This window comes from Budorcas taxicolor, chromosome 16, assembly GCF_023091745.1.
Source record: "Budorcas taxicolor isolate Tak-1 chromosome 16, Takin1.1, whole genome shotgun sequence".
Classification (NCBI taxonomy): Eukaryota; Metazoa; Chordata; class Mammalia; order Artiodactyla; family Bovidae; genus Budorcas; species Budorcas taxicolor.
Window position 1 is genome coordinate 33,557,565 of NC_068925.1, and position 19,821 is coordinate 33,577,385.

At 38.1% G+C, this 19,821-nt stretch overlaps 1 protein-coding gene across 1 annotated transcript in view; it reads right to left on the minus strand.

Annotated features, from left to right (window-relative positions):
- CATSPERE (catsper channel auxiliary subunit epsilon) overlaps positions 1–19,821 on the minus strand; it is a 145,184-nt gene that overhangs the window by 43,914 nt on the left and 81,449 nt on the right. The window contains exons 11-13 of the mRNA XM_052653544.1: positions 16,913–17,355; positions 6,590–6,648; positions 2,129–2,204 (exon numbers count right to left, since the gene is read on the minus strand). Coding sequence (XP_052509504.1) covers positions 2,129–2,204; positions 6,590–6,648; positions 16,913–17,355 — 578 coding nt within the window. The remainder of the gene's footprint in view (positions 1–2,128; positions 2,205–6,589; positions 6,649–16,912; positions 17,356–19,821) is intronic.

Genomic DNA, 19,821 nt, shown 5'->3' on the forward strand with positions numbered 1-19,821 from the left:
AACTTTGAATTCTTCATGTGGGTATGCCCCATTGTGCTCTGCCTGGTATATGTTTTCTTGCCACATTTTCCTCTTGCCCAAAGGACTCTGGCATATTCCATCATCTACTATATGGCCTATTCTCCATTCTATTTCAGTGGGTAGGTTAATACAAACTACCTGAAATGGGCACAGATGGTGGTTAGATTTGAATAGTCCATGTCTTGGGGTGTGTCAAGGAAGAAACCAGTAATATTAGGTAATTATTCTGTGACAAGTACTATTCTGGGCATTTTACATAAATTATCTCATTTAATACTCTCAACAAAGTAGGTAAATACTGTGAGATGGATATTATATTTCCCCTTTTATGAATGAGGCAGCCAAGACTCAGAGTGCTTAGGAGCTTCTTGAAGTCAATAGGTGGCAGAGCTTGCTTTTGAACTCTGGTTAGACAGTAAAGCATCTGCCTACAATGTGGGAGACCTGGGTTTGATCCATGGGTCAGCAAGATCCTCTGGAGAAGGAAATGGCAACCCACTCCAGTACTCGTGCCTGGAAAATCCAATGGAAGGAGGAGCCTGGTAGGCTACAGTCCATGGGGTCGTAAAGAGTTGGACATGACTGAGCGACTAAACTTTCACTTTCACTTACATTAACATTGGGCTTCCCTGGTGGCTCAGGCAGTAAAGAATCCACCTGCAATGCAGGAGACCCAGGTTCGATCTTTGGGTCAGGAAGATCCCCTGGAGAAAGGAATAGCTACCTACTCCAGTATTCTTGCCTGGAGAATTCCATGGACAGAGGAGCCTGGTGGGCTACCGTCCATGGGGTTGCAAAGAGTCAGACATGGCTTAGTGACTAACACTTTCACTCTACATTAATATGTTTTGTAATGCCTGGGCTGGGCAGGAGAGGGGGCATATCTCTAAATTAGACAGGGAAAGAGATGGAGGAAATCATGGTGCTTCAGGGAGGCAACTTATATGGAATAAAGTGGAGCTAAAGATAGAGAAGGCAGACGGAGGGTGGGGCAGGATCTCGCTAGGTGGCAGGTTTTTGCTTCTTCAGCAGATTAAGCTGGGTAGGCAGCATGGTGGGTAAACAGGGGGAATGGTCAGTATGCATTTCCTGGGGAAGCAATGTGTTTCAGCTGTGCTCAAGGGTGGATCACGTCTGCCTTAGTTCAAGGCTCCCTCTAAATTCATGGAATCCTGCCCTGATAGGAACAGGCTCTTGGTGCCGAGGTCCTGACGAGCAGAGCCTATGTCTCATTTAACTTTGAATTCTTCATGTGGGTATGCCCCACTGTGTTCTGCCTGGTATGTAGTGGGTGCTCAATATATATTTATTGATTATTAGTTGGAATGAGAAAGAATAAAGAGAGGAGTCATCCCTCAGTGGGGAACAAACACTCAAAGGAGGTGGTAGTGGGTAGTTATCTGACACCCCTCTGCTACACAACATTGCTGTGCTCTTCTGTATGCCTCTTCCTTGAATTCCCTTTGCATCTTCCTGCTCAACTTCTACTTGCCCTTCAACAGTCATTTCATGTATCTTCTTTCCACTTTTCCCCTCCCAAACAAAATTCCTCACTCTTTCCTCTGGGCTATTTGAAAATTGTATATTTCACATTCTCTTATACTAGTTTATGTTTTCCCCTTCAGAAAGGACTCTTTCCATTTTGGTAATTCCCATTACTTAGCACACAGGCTGAAACACAGAAACATGGCAGGCATGCAATAAAAATTTTTAAATGAAGAAATGGTCCATTTTTTAAAATAAATAAATGCAGCATTGATATGGACATGACTAGCAATCTTCTCTGGCAAACCGTATCCAAATTTGGATGTTCTCATTAATTTCAGTTTTCCTCTACACAGTTTTATTTATATAAATATATAAATACATTTAAAAATTAATTTTACATCTTTACGCATGTTTATTTTCTGATGTAAATTCATGGAAGGCAGTAAGTAATATAATCTTCTCTTTCCAAAGTAAAATAATGCTGTCTCTACAGTGAAATATTACAGAATGTTGCTACATGTTAGGGGGAGTGGTATTGAATGGAGTTAATAGGTATTATTTAGTTTACCACCTGTGTCTTACTGAAGAAAACTTTTTGATCTTCTACTCTGTTACTTACCTTGTGGGATACTGGACATGTTTTTGCAAGTTCACTGGGTCTCACTTGGACAAGCAGAATACCTGTGTTCTCATATCTAGGAGAAACAACACATACAGATGACTGTAGAATCATAAGGGAGGGAGCCATGATTCTGCTTTGTGTAGAACAGATGAAAGTCCCATTTTCAAGATGTGATTGAACCCCCTACTGAGGAATCCTTGGTAATAAGGAGTTCATGATCTGAGCCACAGTCAGCTCCTGGTCTTGTTTTTGTTGACTGTATAGAGCTTCTCCATCTTTGGCTGCAGAGAATATAATCAATCTGATTTCAGTGTTGACCATCTGGTGACGTCCATGTGTAGAGTCTTCTCTTTTGTTGGAAGAGGGTGTTTGCTATGACCAGTGAATTTTCTTGACAAAACTCTATTAGTCTTTGCCCTGCTTCATTCCACATTCCAAGGCCAAATTTGCCTGTTACTCCAGGTGTTTCTAGACTTCCTACTTTTGCATTCCAGTCCCTTATAATGCAAAGGACATCTTTTTTGGGTGTTAGTTCTAAAAGGTCTTGTAGGTCTTCATAGAACCGTTCAACTTCAGCTTCTTCAGTGTTACTGGTTGGGGCATAGACTTGGATTACTGTGATACTGAACGGTTTGCCTTGGAAACAAACAGAGATCATTCTGTCGTTTTTGAGACTGCATCCAAGTACTGCATTTCGGACTCTTCTGTTGACCATGATGGCTACTCCATTTCTTCTGAGGGATTCCTGCCCGCAGTAGTAGATATAATGGTCATCTGAGTTAAATTCACCCATTCCAGTCCATTTTAGTTCACTGATTCCTAGAATGTCGACGTTCACTCTTGCCACCTTCTGTTTGACCACTTCCAATTTGCCTTGATTCATGGACCTGACATTCCAGGTTCCTATGCAATATTGCTCTTTACAGCATTGGACCTTGCTTCTATCACCAGTCACATCCACAGCTGGGTATTGTTTTTTCTTTGGCTCCAACCCTTCATTCTTTCTGGAGTTATTTCTCCACTGACCTCCAGTAGCATATTGGGCACCTACTGACCTGGGGAGTACCTCTTTCAGTATCCTATCATTTTGCCTTTTCATACTGTTCATGGGGTTCTCAAGGCAAGAATACTGAAGTGGTGTGGCTCAGATCATGAACTCCTTATTACCAAAATCAGACTGAAATTGAAGAATACAGGGAAAACCGCTAGACCATTCAGGTATGACCTCAATCAAATCCCTTACGATTATACAGTGGAAGTGAGAAATAGATTTAAGGGCCTAGATCTGATAGATAGAGATCCTGATGAACTATGGAATGAGGTTCGTGACATTGTACAGGAGACAGGGATCAAGACCATCCCCATGGAAAAGAAATGCAACAAAGCAAAATGGCTGTCTGGGAAGGCCTTACAAATAGCTGTGAAAAGAAGAGAGGCGAAAAGCAAAGGAGAAAAGGAAAGATAAAGCATCTGAATGCAGAGTTCCAAAGAATAGCAAGAAGAGATAAGAAAGCCTTCTTAAGTGATCAATGCAAAGAAATAGAGGAAAAGAACAGAATGGGAAAGACCAGAGATCTCTTCAAGAAAATTAGAGATACCAAGGGAACATTTCATGCAAAGATGGGCTCGATAAAGGACAGAAATGGTCTGGACCTAACAGAAGCAGAAGATATTAAGAAGAGGTGGCAAGAATACACAGAAGAACTGTACAAAAAGGATCTTCACGACCCGGATAATCATGACGGTGTTACCACTCATCTAGAGCCAGACATCCTGGAATGTGAAGTCAAGTGGGCCTTAGAAAGCATCACTATGAACAAAGCTAGTGGAGGTGATGGAATTGCAGTGGAGCTGTTTCAAATCCTGAAAGATGATGCTGTGAAAGTGTTGCACTCAATATGCCAGCAAATTTGGAAAAGTTAGCAGTGGCCACAGGACTGGAAAAGGTCAGTTTTCATTCCAATCCCAAAGAAAGGCAATGCCAAGGAATGCTCAAATTACCACACAACTGCACTCATCTCACATGCTAGTAAAGTAATGCTCAAAATTTTCCAAGCCAGGCTTCAGCAATATGTGAACTGTGAACTTCCTGATGTTCAAGCTGGTTTTAGAAAAGGCAGAGGAACCAGAGATCAAATTGCCAACACCCGCTGGATCATGGAAAAAGCAAGAGAGTTCCAGAAAAACATCTATTTCTGCTTTATTGACTATGCCAAAGCCTTTGACTGTGTGGATCACAATAAACTGGGGAAAATTCTTCAAGAGATGGGAACACCAGACCACCTAACCCGCCTCTTGAGAAATCTGTATGCAGGTCAGGAAGCAACAGTTAGAACTGGACATGGAACAACAGACTGGTTCCAAATAGGAAAAGGAGTACGTCAAGGCTGTATATTGTCACCCTGCTTATTCAACTTATATGCAGAGTACATTATGAGAAACGCTGGACTGGAAGAAACACAAGCTGGAATCAAGATTGCTGGGAGAAATATCAATAACCTCAGATACTCAGATGACACCACCCTTACAGCAGAAAGTGAAGAGGAACTAAAAAGCTTCTTGATGAAAGTGAAAGAGGAGAGTGAAAAAGTTGGCTTAAAGCTCAACATTCAGAAAACAAAGATCATGGCATCCAGTCCTATCACTCCATGGGAAATAGATGGAGAAACAGTGGAAACAGTGTCAGACTTCATTTTTTTGGGCTCCAAAATCACTGCAGATGGTGACTGCAGCCATGAAATTAAAAGACACTTCCTCCTTGGAAGAAAAGTTATGACCAACCTAGATAGTATATTCAAAAGCAGAGACATTACTTTGCCGACTAAGGTCCGTCTAGTCAAGGCTATGGTTTTTCCTGTGGTCATGTATGGATGTGAGAGTTGGACTGTGAAGAAGGCTGAGTGCCGAAGAATTGATGCTTCTGAACTGTGGTGTTGGAGAAGACTCTTGAGAGTCCCTTGGACTGCAAGGAGATCCAACCAGTCCATTTTGAAGGAGATCAGCCCTGGGATTTCTTTGGAAGGAATGATGCTAAAGTTGAAACTCCAGTACTTTGGCCACCTCATGCGAAGGGTTGACTCATTGGAAAAGACTTTGATGCTGGGAGGGATTGGGGGCAGGAGGAGAAGGGGACGACAGAGGATGAGATGGCTGGATGGCATCACTGACTCGATGGATGCGAGTCTGAGTGAACTCCGGGAGTTGGCGATGGACAGGGAGGCCTGGCATGCTGCAATTCATGGGATTGCAAAGAGTCGGACATGACTGAGCGACTGAACTGAACTGAACTGAGGAATCCTAGAGGCCTAGTGGTGGTGGTGACTGATTGCTGCTTCTGCTAAGGTGCATTGTGGTCATATCCTAAAGTCATGAAATGGTATCCCATATTTTGGCCAGGATAGGTCAGCACAATGGGAAATAAAATGAACTTCTATCAGAATTTCAGGTCTTCTGTTTCATTAACACCCTTAGTCTCCTGAGGATGGTACTTTGCTGCTAACATTGTTGCCTGCTTCTTGATGGTATTTCACAGCCATAGCTTCCCTGGTGGCTCAGTGGTAAAGAATCTGCCTGCCAATGCAGGAGACTCAAGAGACGTAGGTTCGATCCCTGGGTATGACGATCTATCTCCAGTATTCTTGCCTGGGAAATCCCATAGACAGAGGAGCCTGGTGAGCTACAGTCCATGGGGTTGTAAGAATCAGAAACGACTGAGTGGCTAAACAACAATAACCACAAGCCATTGCATAGATTCCTTCTCTAGCCTCTACAGATTCCTTCTCTAGCCTTTGGAAAAATAGATACTAAGTTATGAAATTAGTTTTCTGAACCTCATTATGCTGCGCAATATGATCTGACTGGAAGCAAAAGGCAGACCAGACATCATGCCTTTGTAGATTAGGAAAAGCACATGGATCATTTCTCCTCAGGCAAAATAGGGGGGTCTCAAAAATTACAGGAAAAAATTTTGAAAGTATTATTCATTTCTTGCCCCTGCTAAGGTTTTTACTTATTGAAAAAACTGGGATAAAACAAACACAAACTAACCACAAACAAATGTTCTTTTCCTTTCAGTATTCATTGTATTTTCCTATTTCTCATATATATAAAATATGCTAAATAAGTGAAGATACAAATAGCACATTTTTGTATTTTTTAAATCACTATACAGTATATCATCTGAAGCTGAAGCTCCAATACTTTGGCCACCTGATGCAAAGAACTGACTAACTGGAAAAGACCCTGATGCTGGGAAAGACTGAAGGCAGGAAATGAAGGGGGCTACAGAGGTTGAGATGGTTGGATGGCATCATCGAATCGGTGAACTCATCACCGAATGAGTTTGAAATCTGGATATTTAAAAGGATATGAGGCCATTTAAATAAAACAATATGTGCAAATCAATAACCTGAATAGCATATTTAATATTGAGTAGACTCTTTTAAAAGTCATACTTACTGCAACTTGAAATAATCATCTACTGTTTCATAATTTATATTCTGAGAAAATGTCAATGTCTGAAAAAGAAAATATATATAAAAAAGCTTATGTAAAGCAGGAAAATTGGGAATGGGCACAATCGATACTTTCAAGACAGATTTAAATCTTTCTCTAGGTAAGAAAAATAATATTTAGCATTTTTCTAATTTGTTGTCTATCTCAGAAACTCCAATTATGTAGATATTTGACTTTCCTTGTTATATTACCTTATTTTACTTTTTATATTATCATAGCTCCTTTATTTACGTGGTTTTTCTCTCCTCATTTAACTTTTGTTGTTGGAATGTTCTTATTTTTATTTTTCATTTATATCAGCATAGCAAGCTTTCAATTTCTTCTGTTTTCTAATAACCTGTCTCTGGGACCTTCTAAATTCTTCTTTGAGGTTTTTAAATGATTACAGATATCATATGCTCTATAGTTTTTGAGACTATGGGGAGTTATTTGCTTGATCTTTCCTCTGTTATTTTTGAGTAAGTTTTAAAAATGTCCATTTGCCTTTTGCGTATTTTCTCCCCTCTGAACCATGTTTCATCTCAGTTTTCAGTATCTTACATGGTTGCTATCATCTCAGGGTAAAGCCATTTACAGAACATATATGATAACAAAGGCAGAAAATTATAAATTTCACATTTTTGAAGTATGGAAGCTATAATTTCTACATCCTTAAATTACGTTCTGATAGTTCTTTGTCATATATATACTGATCTCCTCAGAGAGGTCAGTTTGCTTCTGGTTGATCTGTTGTGATAACAGACTTTGTGTCTGTAATATAGTCTTAGTGAGGGACTTCTCTGGTGGTCCAGTGGCTAAGACTTCGCACTCCTAATGCAGGGGGCCTGGGTTTGATCCCTGCAACTAGTAGATCCCACATGCTGCAACTAAGACCTTGTGCAGCCAAATAAATATTTAAAAAACCTTAGTGAAAAACCTTATTTCTTAAACAAAGTTTATTTACTTGTATGCTGGATACTAAGTTGAATGACATGAAATATGCAATTTTTTATGATAACATTGAGGCTATGAAAGTAATCACACTAAAAATAAATCTAGCTTCACTTCAACGAGATATTGCCTCACACCAGTCAAAATGGCTATCATCAAAAAATCCACAATAAATGCTGGAGAAGGTGTAGAGAGAAGAGAACCCTCATTGTTGGTAGGAATGTAAATTGGTATAGCCACTATGGAGAACAGTGTGAAGGTTCCTTAAAAAAATTAAAAATAGAGCTACCAGATGACCCTGCAATCCTACTCCTGGGCATATACCTGGAGAAAAACATCGTCTGAAAGAATACATGCATTCTAATGTTCATTGCAGCACTTTTTACAATAGTCAAGACATGGAAGCAACTTAAATTCCCATCAACAGAGGAATAGATAAAGAAGATGGGGTACATACATGCAATAGAATATTACTCAGCCATTGAGAAGAATAAAATAATGCCATTTGCAGCAACATGGATGGACCTAGAGAGTGTCATGCTTAGTGACGTAAATCTGACAGAGGAGGAAAAATATCATAGGACATCCCTTATATGCAGAATCTAAAATGAAATGATAGAAATGAACTTACAAAACAGAAAGAGACTCACAGACTTAGAGAATGAACTTATGGTTGCCAGAGGGGAAGAATGGGGAAAATGGATTATTAGGGAGTTTGGGATGTACATGTACACACTGCTATATATAAAATGAATAACCAACAGGGTCCTACTGTATATAGCACGGGGAACTCTGCTCAGTGTTATGTGACAGCCTGGATGGGAGGGGAGTTTGGGGTGGAATGGATGCATGTATATGTATGACTGAGTCCCTTTGCTGTCTATCTGAAACTATCACAACATTGTTAATTGGATGTACTCCAATAAAAACTTTAAAAAATACAGAGCAAAAAAAGAAAAAAAAAATCTAGTTTCATGTTCAAAGATAGGAACTAATTGTCAAATTTGCACCTGTATTCTCTGTCTGCCACCTTTTTCTTCATATATAATCATAAAAATTATTTTACAAGAATTTTCTTGGACATAATTAGATTTAAAAAGTTTAATGTTATCTTTTGTGAAATGGAAGCATATTCTCCAAACTTTACTTACTAGTTGTCATTTAAATGATGCTTTAAGTTGGGTCTGTAACTCAACCAACATATATGTATGTTATTTTGAATTATAAACACTGAAAATATACACACCATGGTACTACTTAAAAATACACTTTGTGAATGTGATCATCTATTTAAAAATGACTTCATTATAAATGATTAAAGAATAATTAGGGAACTTTCATTTCTACTAGTGGTGGGCTAGGTTATATGGACAAATTCCCCTAAAAAGAGACAAATCAAAAACCGTAAAATCATCGGCCTTTTAAAAAGTTATCATAAAAGCATCAAGTAACTGACAAAAAAGTAAGGAATTGTCAGTCCACATACTTGAACAGAGGGACTTAAGAGTCTAGGAGTAAAGCAGAACACCAGAGCCCATAATCTACTTTCTCCTAAAAGTATTTATCAACTTAGAACAGGGATAATTCAAGATAGAGAATCAAACTGGATACTCTCTCTGTATTAACCTGTGTTATCAGAAGACTATGTTTTCTGGGTAAGGGTAAATAAAGATTAAATTTGCCTTCTCTTTAACCATCCAGTGACTTCAGTCACTGAGTGATCAGAAAAAGCAAGAAAAAACAACTGTCCTAACAATTTGTGGCTATGAGCAGGTAGTTGCATGGCTTTATATCCTAGGATTGTTTTCTTGATGATCCAGGGGACTTGAAGAAGTCTCAGAGCAGCGGTACCTTAGATATCTGACACTGGCAAACACAGATCATCTCAAGACTGAAGCATTATTCTTCCTAGACTTCAGAGAATTCTTACAAATACTTTTTCAAGTATAATCAATAGCACACAGTCAACAATAACTAACCCCCGCCCCAAAATAAGGCATGTGTGAGTAATAACCAGAATAAACAATGATGGAGAGAAGAAACAGATGAAATACACATGCTCATACTTCAGATATGAAACTAATAGATGCAGATTATAAAAGATATGTTTGCTAGTTTTATGGAAATTAATGACCAGAGCTGGAAAATATCTACAGTATGAAAGAAACTATAAAATTTGTAAGTGTGCTTTAAAAAAGAACAACTAAAACTTCTAAAAATTAAAAATACAACAATCAAACACATAGTACATAATTTTGACATCAGGTTAGACATGACAAGAAGGGGAATAGTGAGGTGGAAGATAGATCAGAAAAATTATAAGAATGTATGCCAGAGACAGAAATGAATGAAAATAAAGAAGACAGTTAAAAATTCATAAGGGATAGACTGAGAAAATTTAACCTATTTTTAATCAGAAAAAGAAAAGATAAAGAGGCACAGATAGTGTTTGACAAAATACCTGCTGAAGACAATGACTGAGAGATTCAAGAGGCCCAGTAAATCCCAACTAGATAAAAATAAAGAAACATACATTTAGACACATCATGGTAAAAGTGCAGAAAGCAGAGAATAAAATCTTAAAAGCTAGTAACTACAAGAAATGGCTATTCACCTCTAGGACTGGAATGGAGGGAACAGAGGGAAGAAATTTGGGTTGTTACAAACTAGTAAGTTAGGTTAGGGGTTCCACAGACCTCGAACCCACACCTTGAAAGAGAGGTACTGCTAACCTGGTGTGGCAACTCACTTTTTGTAGTTACTAGCTCAGTAAAATCTCAGTTCCTTTTTTTCTTTTCATTTCTCTCATACATCCAGTTCTACTAATTCTTTATATTAAATCACCTTTACTAAGACAATTGGTTTGTTTCTGTTTTCCCGGCTAGAGGCTTACGGATACAGGAGTAGTGTTAAGAAACCAACCCACAAAGATGGGAATCCTGGGATTGATTTCACTGTGTCCTTGGCCTTGAACATGGTATTAAGTTCTTTGCTAAATGGGAAAGGGATTCTATTATTTCACAGTATGCGAAAACATTACAGTTCTTAACTGACTGTTCCAGGGAACAGCGCAGAGACAGTAGACTAAAATGCATCCCAAGTCCTTCTGTGAAAGAGGCTTATTAGCTTATTTCCACAGATGTGGCTTATGGGGCAGGCTTCTAATTAAACATCTAGGTACTGACTACAATTCTCTCCCGAGAATGGTGAGACTGACAGGTGCACCAGTATTGCACTCTCCTTTTGCCCCACTCCAGGTTGTCAGTATCTCAGAGAAAGTAGCTATTAACACATCTGGTGCAGTAGCTATTAACACAGCTTTTGCGCTGGCCACTCAGAGAACAGAGAACACATCCCTCAATAGTCTGGCTCCGTTGGCCAGCAGAGCTTGTTCTTACAGGTTTGATGGCATGGCAGCAAACAAAGAAACATTTGTCAACTGGCTATCAGCCCGAGACTCAGCACTTAAGTAGCAGATGGAAATGCCAGCTCCCTGAAAGCAGTATATTTGCACAGCTTAAAATCTGTCCCCTGAGTGTCTGGCTTCGAATCAACTTACATTTGGGTACTGAGATACTCTTCCCAACCCCCTTGAAAGACTGACAGGTCTTAGCACACCCTAAAATACTGAGAGCCACTAAGAATAAAGTAAGTGGCTTGGACAATCACAAATGCTTGAGAGGCAACCAAGAGCTCGAGCAGAGTTGAATAGTAAGTTTCACCTCCTTCTAGACAGGAAGAAGCAGCTGTTTTATTTACTGCTTAGAAACTAACACAGAGAGTATAGGAAAATGAAGAAGCAGAAATATTTCTAAATGAAAGAAAAAGATAACATCACATAAAAAAAGCCTTAGTAAAATAGTAGTAAGTAATTTATCTGATAGAGTTCAAAATAACAGTTATAGTAGTGGCCACTGAGCTCAGAAGAAGAATGGATGAACAAAGTGAGAATTTCAACAGAGACTGAAAATATAAGAATGTGTCAAACAGAAGTCACAGAGCTGAAGAATACGTTAACTAAACTGACACATACAATAGGAGAGTTCAACAGCAGAACAGATGAAGTGGAAGAAAGGATGAGTGAACTCAAAGATGGCAGTAGAATTCACCAAATCAGAGCAGGAAAAAGCAAAGTGAAGACAGCTTCAAGAACTTATGGAACATTAGGGGGACCAACATTTGCATTACAGGGGTCCCAGAAGGAGAAGCGAGGGAGAAAGAGGCTTAAAAACTGTTTGAAGAAATAATGACTGAAAAAAACTTTCTTAACTTGGGAGAGGAAACAGACATCCAGATCCAAAAAGTTCAGAGAATTCCAAATAAGATAAATTCCAAAAGACCATACCAAGACACATCATAATCAAATATCAAAAGTTAAAGACAAGGAGAAAGTTTAAAAAGCATCTTGTTGTGTACAAGGGAACCCCCATAAGACTACCAGTAGATTTTTCAGTAATAACTTTGCAGGATGGAAGAGAGTGGTATGACATATTCAAAATGCTTAAAGTAAAAAACTGCTTTTCAGAACTGAAGGAGATATCGTTTTTCAGACAAGCAAAATCAAAAGGAGTTCATCATCACTAAACTTTACTTAAAAGAAATATTAAAGAGACTTCTTAAGTTGAAATGAAAGGGTGCTATTAGTAACAGGAAATATGAAAGTATAAACCCAACTGGCAAAGGTAAATATATAGTAAAATTCAGAACAGTCTAATATATGAATGTGGTAGTTAATCAGGTATAAAGCTATATGAAAGTTAAAGACAAAATTAGTAAAAATAGCTATAATTGTTCATAGATACACAAGAGAAAAAGATGTAACTTGTGACATCAAAATGTAAAACGCAGGAAGGGGTGTAAAAATGTAGAGCTTTAGACTACGATGAAATGTAAGTTGTTATCAACTTAAAAAAGACTATTATAAATATAAGTTTTTGTATGTAAGCCACATAGTAACCACAAAGCAAAAACTTAAATGAGATACACAAAAGATAAAGAGACATGAATTAAAGCAAACCACTAAAAAAGTTGTTAAACCAGAAAGGAAGAGATCAGAAAAGATAAAAGGAACACAGAAGAACTACAAAAAAGTTAGGAACAGTTAACAAAATGGCAGTACATATGTATCAATAACTAATTAAAAGATATAGAATGGCTAAATGGGTGAAACAACCCATGTGTATGCAGAGGGCTTCCCAGGTGGCATGTGGTAAAGTACCCGCCTGCCACTGCAGGAGACATAAGAGACATGGGTTTGCCCCCGAGGTGGGGAAGGTCCTCTGGAGGAGGGTGTTGCAACCCGCTCCAGTATTCTTGCCTGAAGAATCCCATGGACAGAGGAACCTGGAGGACTATGGTCCACAGGGATGCAAAGAATCGGACATGACCGAAGCAACTTAGAATTAAAAAAAACTCTGTATTCTGCTTATAAGAGACTCACTTCAGATGTAAAAATACACACAGACTGAAATTGAAGAGACAGAAAAAGATATTTTATGCAAATGGAAATCAAAAGAAAAATGGGATAGCCATAATAATCAGACAAAACATACTTTAAAAGAAAGACTATAATATAGACAAAGGAGGTCATTATATAATGACAAAAGATCAATCCAAAATGATATAATACTTATGCACCTAACATAGGAGCACCTAAATATATAGAGCAAATATAAACAGAGCTAAAATGAGAAATAGCAATACAATAATAGCAGGTAACTTCAGTTCCCAACCTGAATCAATAGATAGATCATCCAGATGGAAAACCAACAAGGAAACATTGGCCTTAAACAACATCTTATACCAGAATGACTTAACAGACATATCAAGAACATTCCATCCAAAAGCAAAAGAATTCTTCTCCAAAGCATATGGAATATTCTCCAGGATAGATTATATATTAGGCCACAAAACAAGTCCTAATAAATTTAAGAAGATTTAAATCATATCCAGAATCTTTTCTGACTATATGATATGAAGCTAGAAATCAATTATAAGAAGAAAACTGGAAAATTCACAGATTTTGCTGAACAAACAATGGGTCAAAGGAGAAATAAAAATTTCTGAGACAAATGAAAATGGAAAGCCAACATATCATGGAATATGTTTGATATATCAACATATCAAAATTTATGAGATGCACCAGAGCAGTTCTAAGAGGATAGCTCATAGTGATAAATGGCCTACATCAAGAAATAAGAATTGTTAGCAAAAAGTCTAATTTAATACCTCAAAGAATTAGAAAAACAAGAAAAAACAAAGCCTAAACAAGCCTAAGGTCAGTAGAAGGAAAGAAATAATGAAGGTCAGAGCAGAAATAAGTGGAGACCAAAATGACAATAAAAAAGATCAATGAAAATAAGAGTTGATTTTTTTAAAAGTATAAACAATATTGACAAACCTTTAGTTAGACTCACTGAGAAAAAAGAGATAGAACTCAAACACATAAAAACAGATATGAAAGAGAAGACATTACAACTGATACTATAGACATAAAAAAGATCATAACAGATTACTATGAACAATTATATGCCAACAAATTGGGAAACCTAGAAGAAATGCATAAATTCCTAGAAACCTGTAACCTACAAGACTGAATCACTAAGAAGTAGAAAATCCAAATAGACAAATTACTAGTGAGAAGATTGAATCAGTAACCAAAAACCTCCCAAAAAACTCCATGACCAAAATGGCTTCACTAGTAAATTCTACCAATATTTATAGAAGAATCAATTCCAATCCTTTTCAAAATCTTCCGCAAATATAGAGAAGGAAACATTTCAGAACTAATTTTACAATGCCAGGATTACTCTGATACCAAAGCCAGATAAATATACCACCAGAAAAGGATATCATGGGTCAATATTCCTGATGAACAAAGATGCAAAAATTCTCACCAAAATTTAGGAAAATAAATTCATCAATACACTAAAAGGATTATACATCATGATCAAGTAGAATTTACTCCAGGAATGCACAGATGGTTCAACATGTACAAATCAGTCAATGTGATACAGCACATTAAGAAAATGAAGGATACAAATCATATGATTATCTCAATAGATGCAGAAAAAGCATTTGACAATATTCACCACCCATTTATGATAAAAAAAAAACTCTCAACAAAGTGTTTATAGAGGAACAAACCTCAACGTTATAAAACCGACACACGATAACCCCATAGCTAACATCATACTCAATGGCAAAAAGCTGAAAGCTTTTCCTCTAAGATTGGACCAAGACTCACCACTTTTATTCAAGTTCTAGCTAGAGTAATTAGGCAAGCAAACAAATAAAAGGCATCCAAATTAAAGAGGAAAAAATAAAACTGTCACTACTTGAAGATGACTTGATATTATATCAATATGTAAAGAAGTCCTAAAGACTTCACCAAAAAGACAAATCAATATAGGTACAGAATTCATGATCAATATATAAAAATCTGGTGCATTTTTATACACTAATAAGGGTCTGTCAGAAAGACAAATCAAGAAAATAATTCCAGGGCTTCCCTGGTGGTTCGGTGGGTAAGAATCGAACTTGCAGTGCCACGGACACAAGTCTGATCCCTGGTCCAGGAAGATCCCACATGCTATGGAACAACTAAAGCCCATGAGCCACAACTACTGAACTTGCATTCTAGAGCCTACGAGCCACAACTACTGAGCCCATGCACTGCAACTACTGAAGCCCACTTGCTAGAGCCTGTGCTCTGCAACAAGAGAAGCCACGGCAACGAGGAGCCCACTCACAGCAACCAGAGAGGACCAGAGTAACCCCCACTCCTCACAACTGGAGAATGCCCACATGCAGCTGTGAAGACTCACCACAGCCAAAGAAGTGAAATGAAACTGAAAAATAAGTCTTCAAAAAAGAAAACGATTCCATTCACAGTTGCACCGGAAAGAATAAAGGACACAGGAATAAATTTAACCCAACGGGAGGAGGAGTCAAGATGGCAGACTAGGGGAAGGCAGAATTCACGTCTCCTCACAAGCACATCAAGAATACATCTACAATGGAACAGTTCTCACAAAGCACCTGCTGAACACTAGTGGAAGATCTTGGACACCTAAAAGGACAAGAAAGGTTCCCATGCAACTGGGTAGGACAAAAGAAAGAAAAGAAAGAAAAGAGGAAATGGGAAGGGACCAGCACCCCTGGAGGGGAGCTGAGGCTGAGGAGAGGGTCCTGCAACTCAAAGAAGCACCCTCCCAGTAGGGAAACCCACTGGGACAGAAAGGGACCTTTCATGATCAGAGGGGAACACAACAACTGGTCTGTGGAAGGCAGAACAAAGTAAGAACTGTGCTCATGGTCCATGCTGCCCCCCTGCACACCCCAGCCTGAGTTGTGTGTCTCCTGGTACAGAGCAGGGCTGGGTGCTGGAAAGTGGGGTTTGGAGAGCAGACCCAGGGAGGGGACAGCTGTTGGCTGTGAAGCAACATCTCCTGGAGTAAGGAGCTCCACAAACTGGAAAGTTTGAGGGAAGAAGCCTGGGTCACCATAGGAGCAAGTGCCATTGTTGAGTGGTGCGCAAAGGGCAGAGCCCCCATTGCAAGGCCCTTTTCCACCCACCAGCCCCTTGCCTGTATGGGCATTTGGAGGGGCACCCATCTGAGCAGACCTTGTGAATTGATTTGACAAATACAACTGTAGCCAAATGTTGGACTTGAAAGTCCTTGCGGCTTCCATTTTCACCATTTTGGAACACTGTCCTCAGACTGCCATGTGAAGAAGCCAGGTCCAGCCTGGAGGATAGAGGACACATGGGACAGAGACAAGTGCTCCACCTGAGGCCTCCTATACTAACATGCCAGTGCTTGCACCAAATATTTGACATACAGATGAAGCCATCTTACATTATCCTGTCCCAGGCAAACCACCAGATGACTACAGCATCATGTGTAAACCCAAGATGAAACTAGCTGTCCTGCCCATCTACTCATAACCCAAATTGTTTCCTCACAGAACTTGTTGTTCGAAGGTGTTATGTTTATGGTGGTGTTACAGTGCAATAGATAGCAGATAGAACTCCACAAAACAGTCACATACTATTTTTTTTAAAAGGGAAGTGAACAATATAATTGACAGTAAAAGAGTTCTATAGGAATGTGCTTTTACGTGGCAAAGAGGCCCTGGATATTGAAAGTAAAAACTGTCACTCAGAAGTTAATGAGTTATCATATCATTACTCATTAAAAACATACATATTTCTCAATATTTCAAAGCTAAATTTGAAATTTTTTTAAAATGTTAAAAATGTTAAAATTTAAAAATGTTAATATTATAATTTTGCATTTATTAAAATCAAAGAATTTCAAAATATTAACTTACCGTGGTTTTACTGTAATATCTTGAGGTAACTTCATACTGAACCTGATCTTTTATTTCTAATATTTTGGGGCCATATGATTCCACAACAATATATAGACCAATATTTTCTGAATAGACTATTTGAGCCCAGAGGGACAGGTTTTGTCCCTTGTCCAAAAAGTAAAAAAAATTAAAAATATCATTATGAAATGCCACGTAGGGGCACTTTTCTTTTGTCTTGAAAGTTATACTTTGTGCTTCCAGTTTTAAGGGATATTCTTCTGCATATATTTTGCCATTTTCAAAAACATATATGAGATACATATGACCAGATGGTTTAAAAGAAATGAATGATTTTACTGTGCTATTTGTCCATAGATGTAGCTTTATTGCATCTTTGATTTTAATCTTGAAATAAAACATTACATTGTTTTCCATTTTCACCACAATATTTCCATAATAATCTGGAAAAAAAAAAAGAGAAAAGTTTTTGTTACTCTAAGTTAACATAAATCCATGCTGACATGGACTGTAGCCGGCCAGGCTACTCTGTCCAAGGGATTCTCCAGGCAAGAATGTTGGAATGGGTAGCCATTCCCTTCTCCAGGGGATCTTCACAGCCCAGGGATCGAACCTGGGTCTCCCACATTGCAGGTAGATTCTTTACCACCTGAGCCACCAGGGAAGCCCCTACTTAAGTGCACTATTAACCAAAATAATTTCTTTCATAATGATATTTATATACTTTGAGAAACTCAAGGTGTGCAGACACAAACGCATAACTTTACATGATGTTTGAGAGCTGCTCTCCCACTTCATCACAGAGCATTTTGTTTTTTCTGCATACCTTTCTTCTTACATTCACTGTATGACTTTTATAATCACATTAACATACAAGAAAGAGCTTGAATTAGTGCATTAAATAATAATGAGGATGAGTATGACAGGAATGGATTTATTAAGAAGTACTGTGATATGGACCAAATTATGTCCCCTCAAAATGCCTGTGTTGAAGCCCTAACTCTCATTGTGACTGTATTTGAATGTAGAGGCTCTAACGAGGTAATTAAGGTTAAATGAGGTCAGAAGGATGGGGCCCTAATCCAATATGACTGATGTCTTTATCAGGGGAGGAAGATACACCAGAGATCTCTTTCTCTCTCTGCTGGCACAAAGAAAAAAGGCTATGTGAGGGCACAGTGAGAAGGTGGGCACTGTCTCTAAGCCGGTCAGAAACCAACCTTGATGACATCTCGATCTTGAACTTCTAGCCTCCAGAATTGTGAAAAAATAAGTTTCTATTCTTTAAGCCACCTGGTCTGTGATATTTTTTATGGCAGCCATAGTGTGTGCATGCTCAGTCGCTCAGTTGTGTCCACCTCTTTGTGACCCCATGGACTTTAGCTTGCCAGGCTCCTCTGTCCACGGAGTTTTCCAGGCAAGAATACTGAAGTGGGTTGTCATGTCCTCCTTCAGGGGATCTTCCTGGCCCAGGGAGCGAACCTGTGTCTCCAGCATCTCCTGCACTGGCAGGCAGGTTCTTTTTACCACTGAGCCACCGTAGGAAGCCCAGCAGCAATAGTAGGCTAATGCAGTTGGGATGAAGAAAAGGTGGTAGTGAAAGAGCTAGCACCTTTTCAGGTTCGCTCTATAAATGATAATCAACTTTCTCCCCTTAATAGAGTATTATAACTAAGTTATAGATGTTCATAAAGAGTACATTCCTTAACCTCTTTGATCCTATAACCATATCTATAAAATGAACAGATGGACTAGTTGGTTTCATAGCTTTCTTTTCAGATACGACACTCTGTGTACAGCTCCCAGGATTATACTTTCTTTAATTTTCAAAAACAATACTTAGAAAGGACTAGTTGAAAGGAGAAAGGTGAATAAAAGAGTTAGGGAGATTCAGAGTGTTTTGTGCTTTTGCACCTTACGTTTGGAATCTAAATAATTAAATAACATTTTCACAAAATGCCATAAACTATATTCTAATCAAACTCAAATCAGAAATGCTGTTTTTTAGGATCAGAATATTATAGTAAGTGTCAACATACTCCTATTTTCCTATCACACTGCTCATTAAAACACTATTAAGTGAATTTTGGATTAAACATGAAGTTAAGATGAAAATTAGAAATTATTTTTTAAAATAATGAGAATAAGAACACTGTATATAAAAGTGCATAATTTTTATATAACTGTATATAAAAGAATCATTAATGATAAAAGCAGAAATAAAGGAATTAAATAAAAAAGGATGTAGAGTTGATAAATAAAGCAGTTCTTTTCAAAGGAAAGGAAAACAAAACCCAAGAAACCTCTAAAAATAATAAATATCTTGCAAACTAGCAAGTAGGGACATAAACAATATTATATATGAACAAGAGAATACAAATACAGATATGTAACAAACTTGAACATTAAAATGTGAAGTCTTTGCCAACAAACATCTAAAACTGACTGAAGAAGAAAGAATTTAATAGACCAATTAAAGAAAATAAAAATAATGAAGACATATAACATTCCTGATTGGGAATATATGGCAAATATGCAATCATCTATTCATTACATATTTACTGAACGCTCAACTATAGCTACACACCACTCTAGATAGTTGGGAGGACACATTAGTAAGAAAATAAAAGATTTTTTTCCTTTGTAGCTTACATTCCTTTAGGGAAGGCAACCAATAAACATAAAATAAGTAAATTATACAGTGTGTTAGGGGCATTCCTGGTGACTTAGTGGTTAAGAATCCATCTGCCAATGCAAAGGATGTTAATTCAACCCCTGGGTAGGGAAGGTCCCCTGGAGAAGGAAATGGCAACCCACTCCAGTATTCTTGCTTGAGGAATCTCATAAACAGAGGAGCCTGGTAGGCTACAGTTCATAGTGTCACAAAGAGATGGACACACACACTTGAT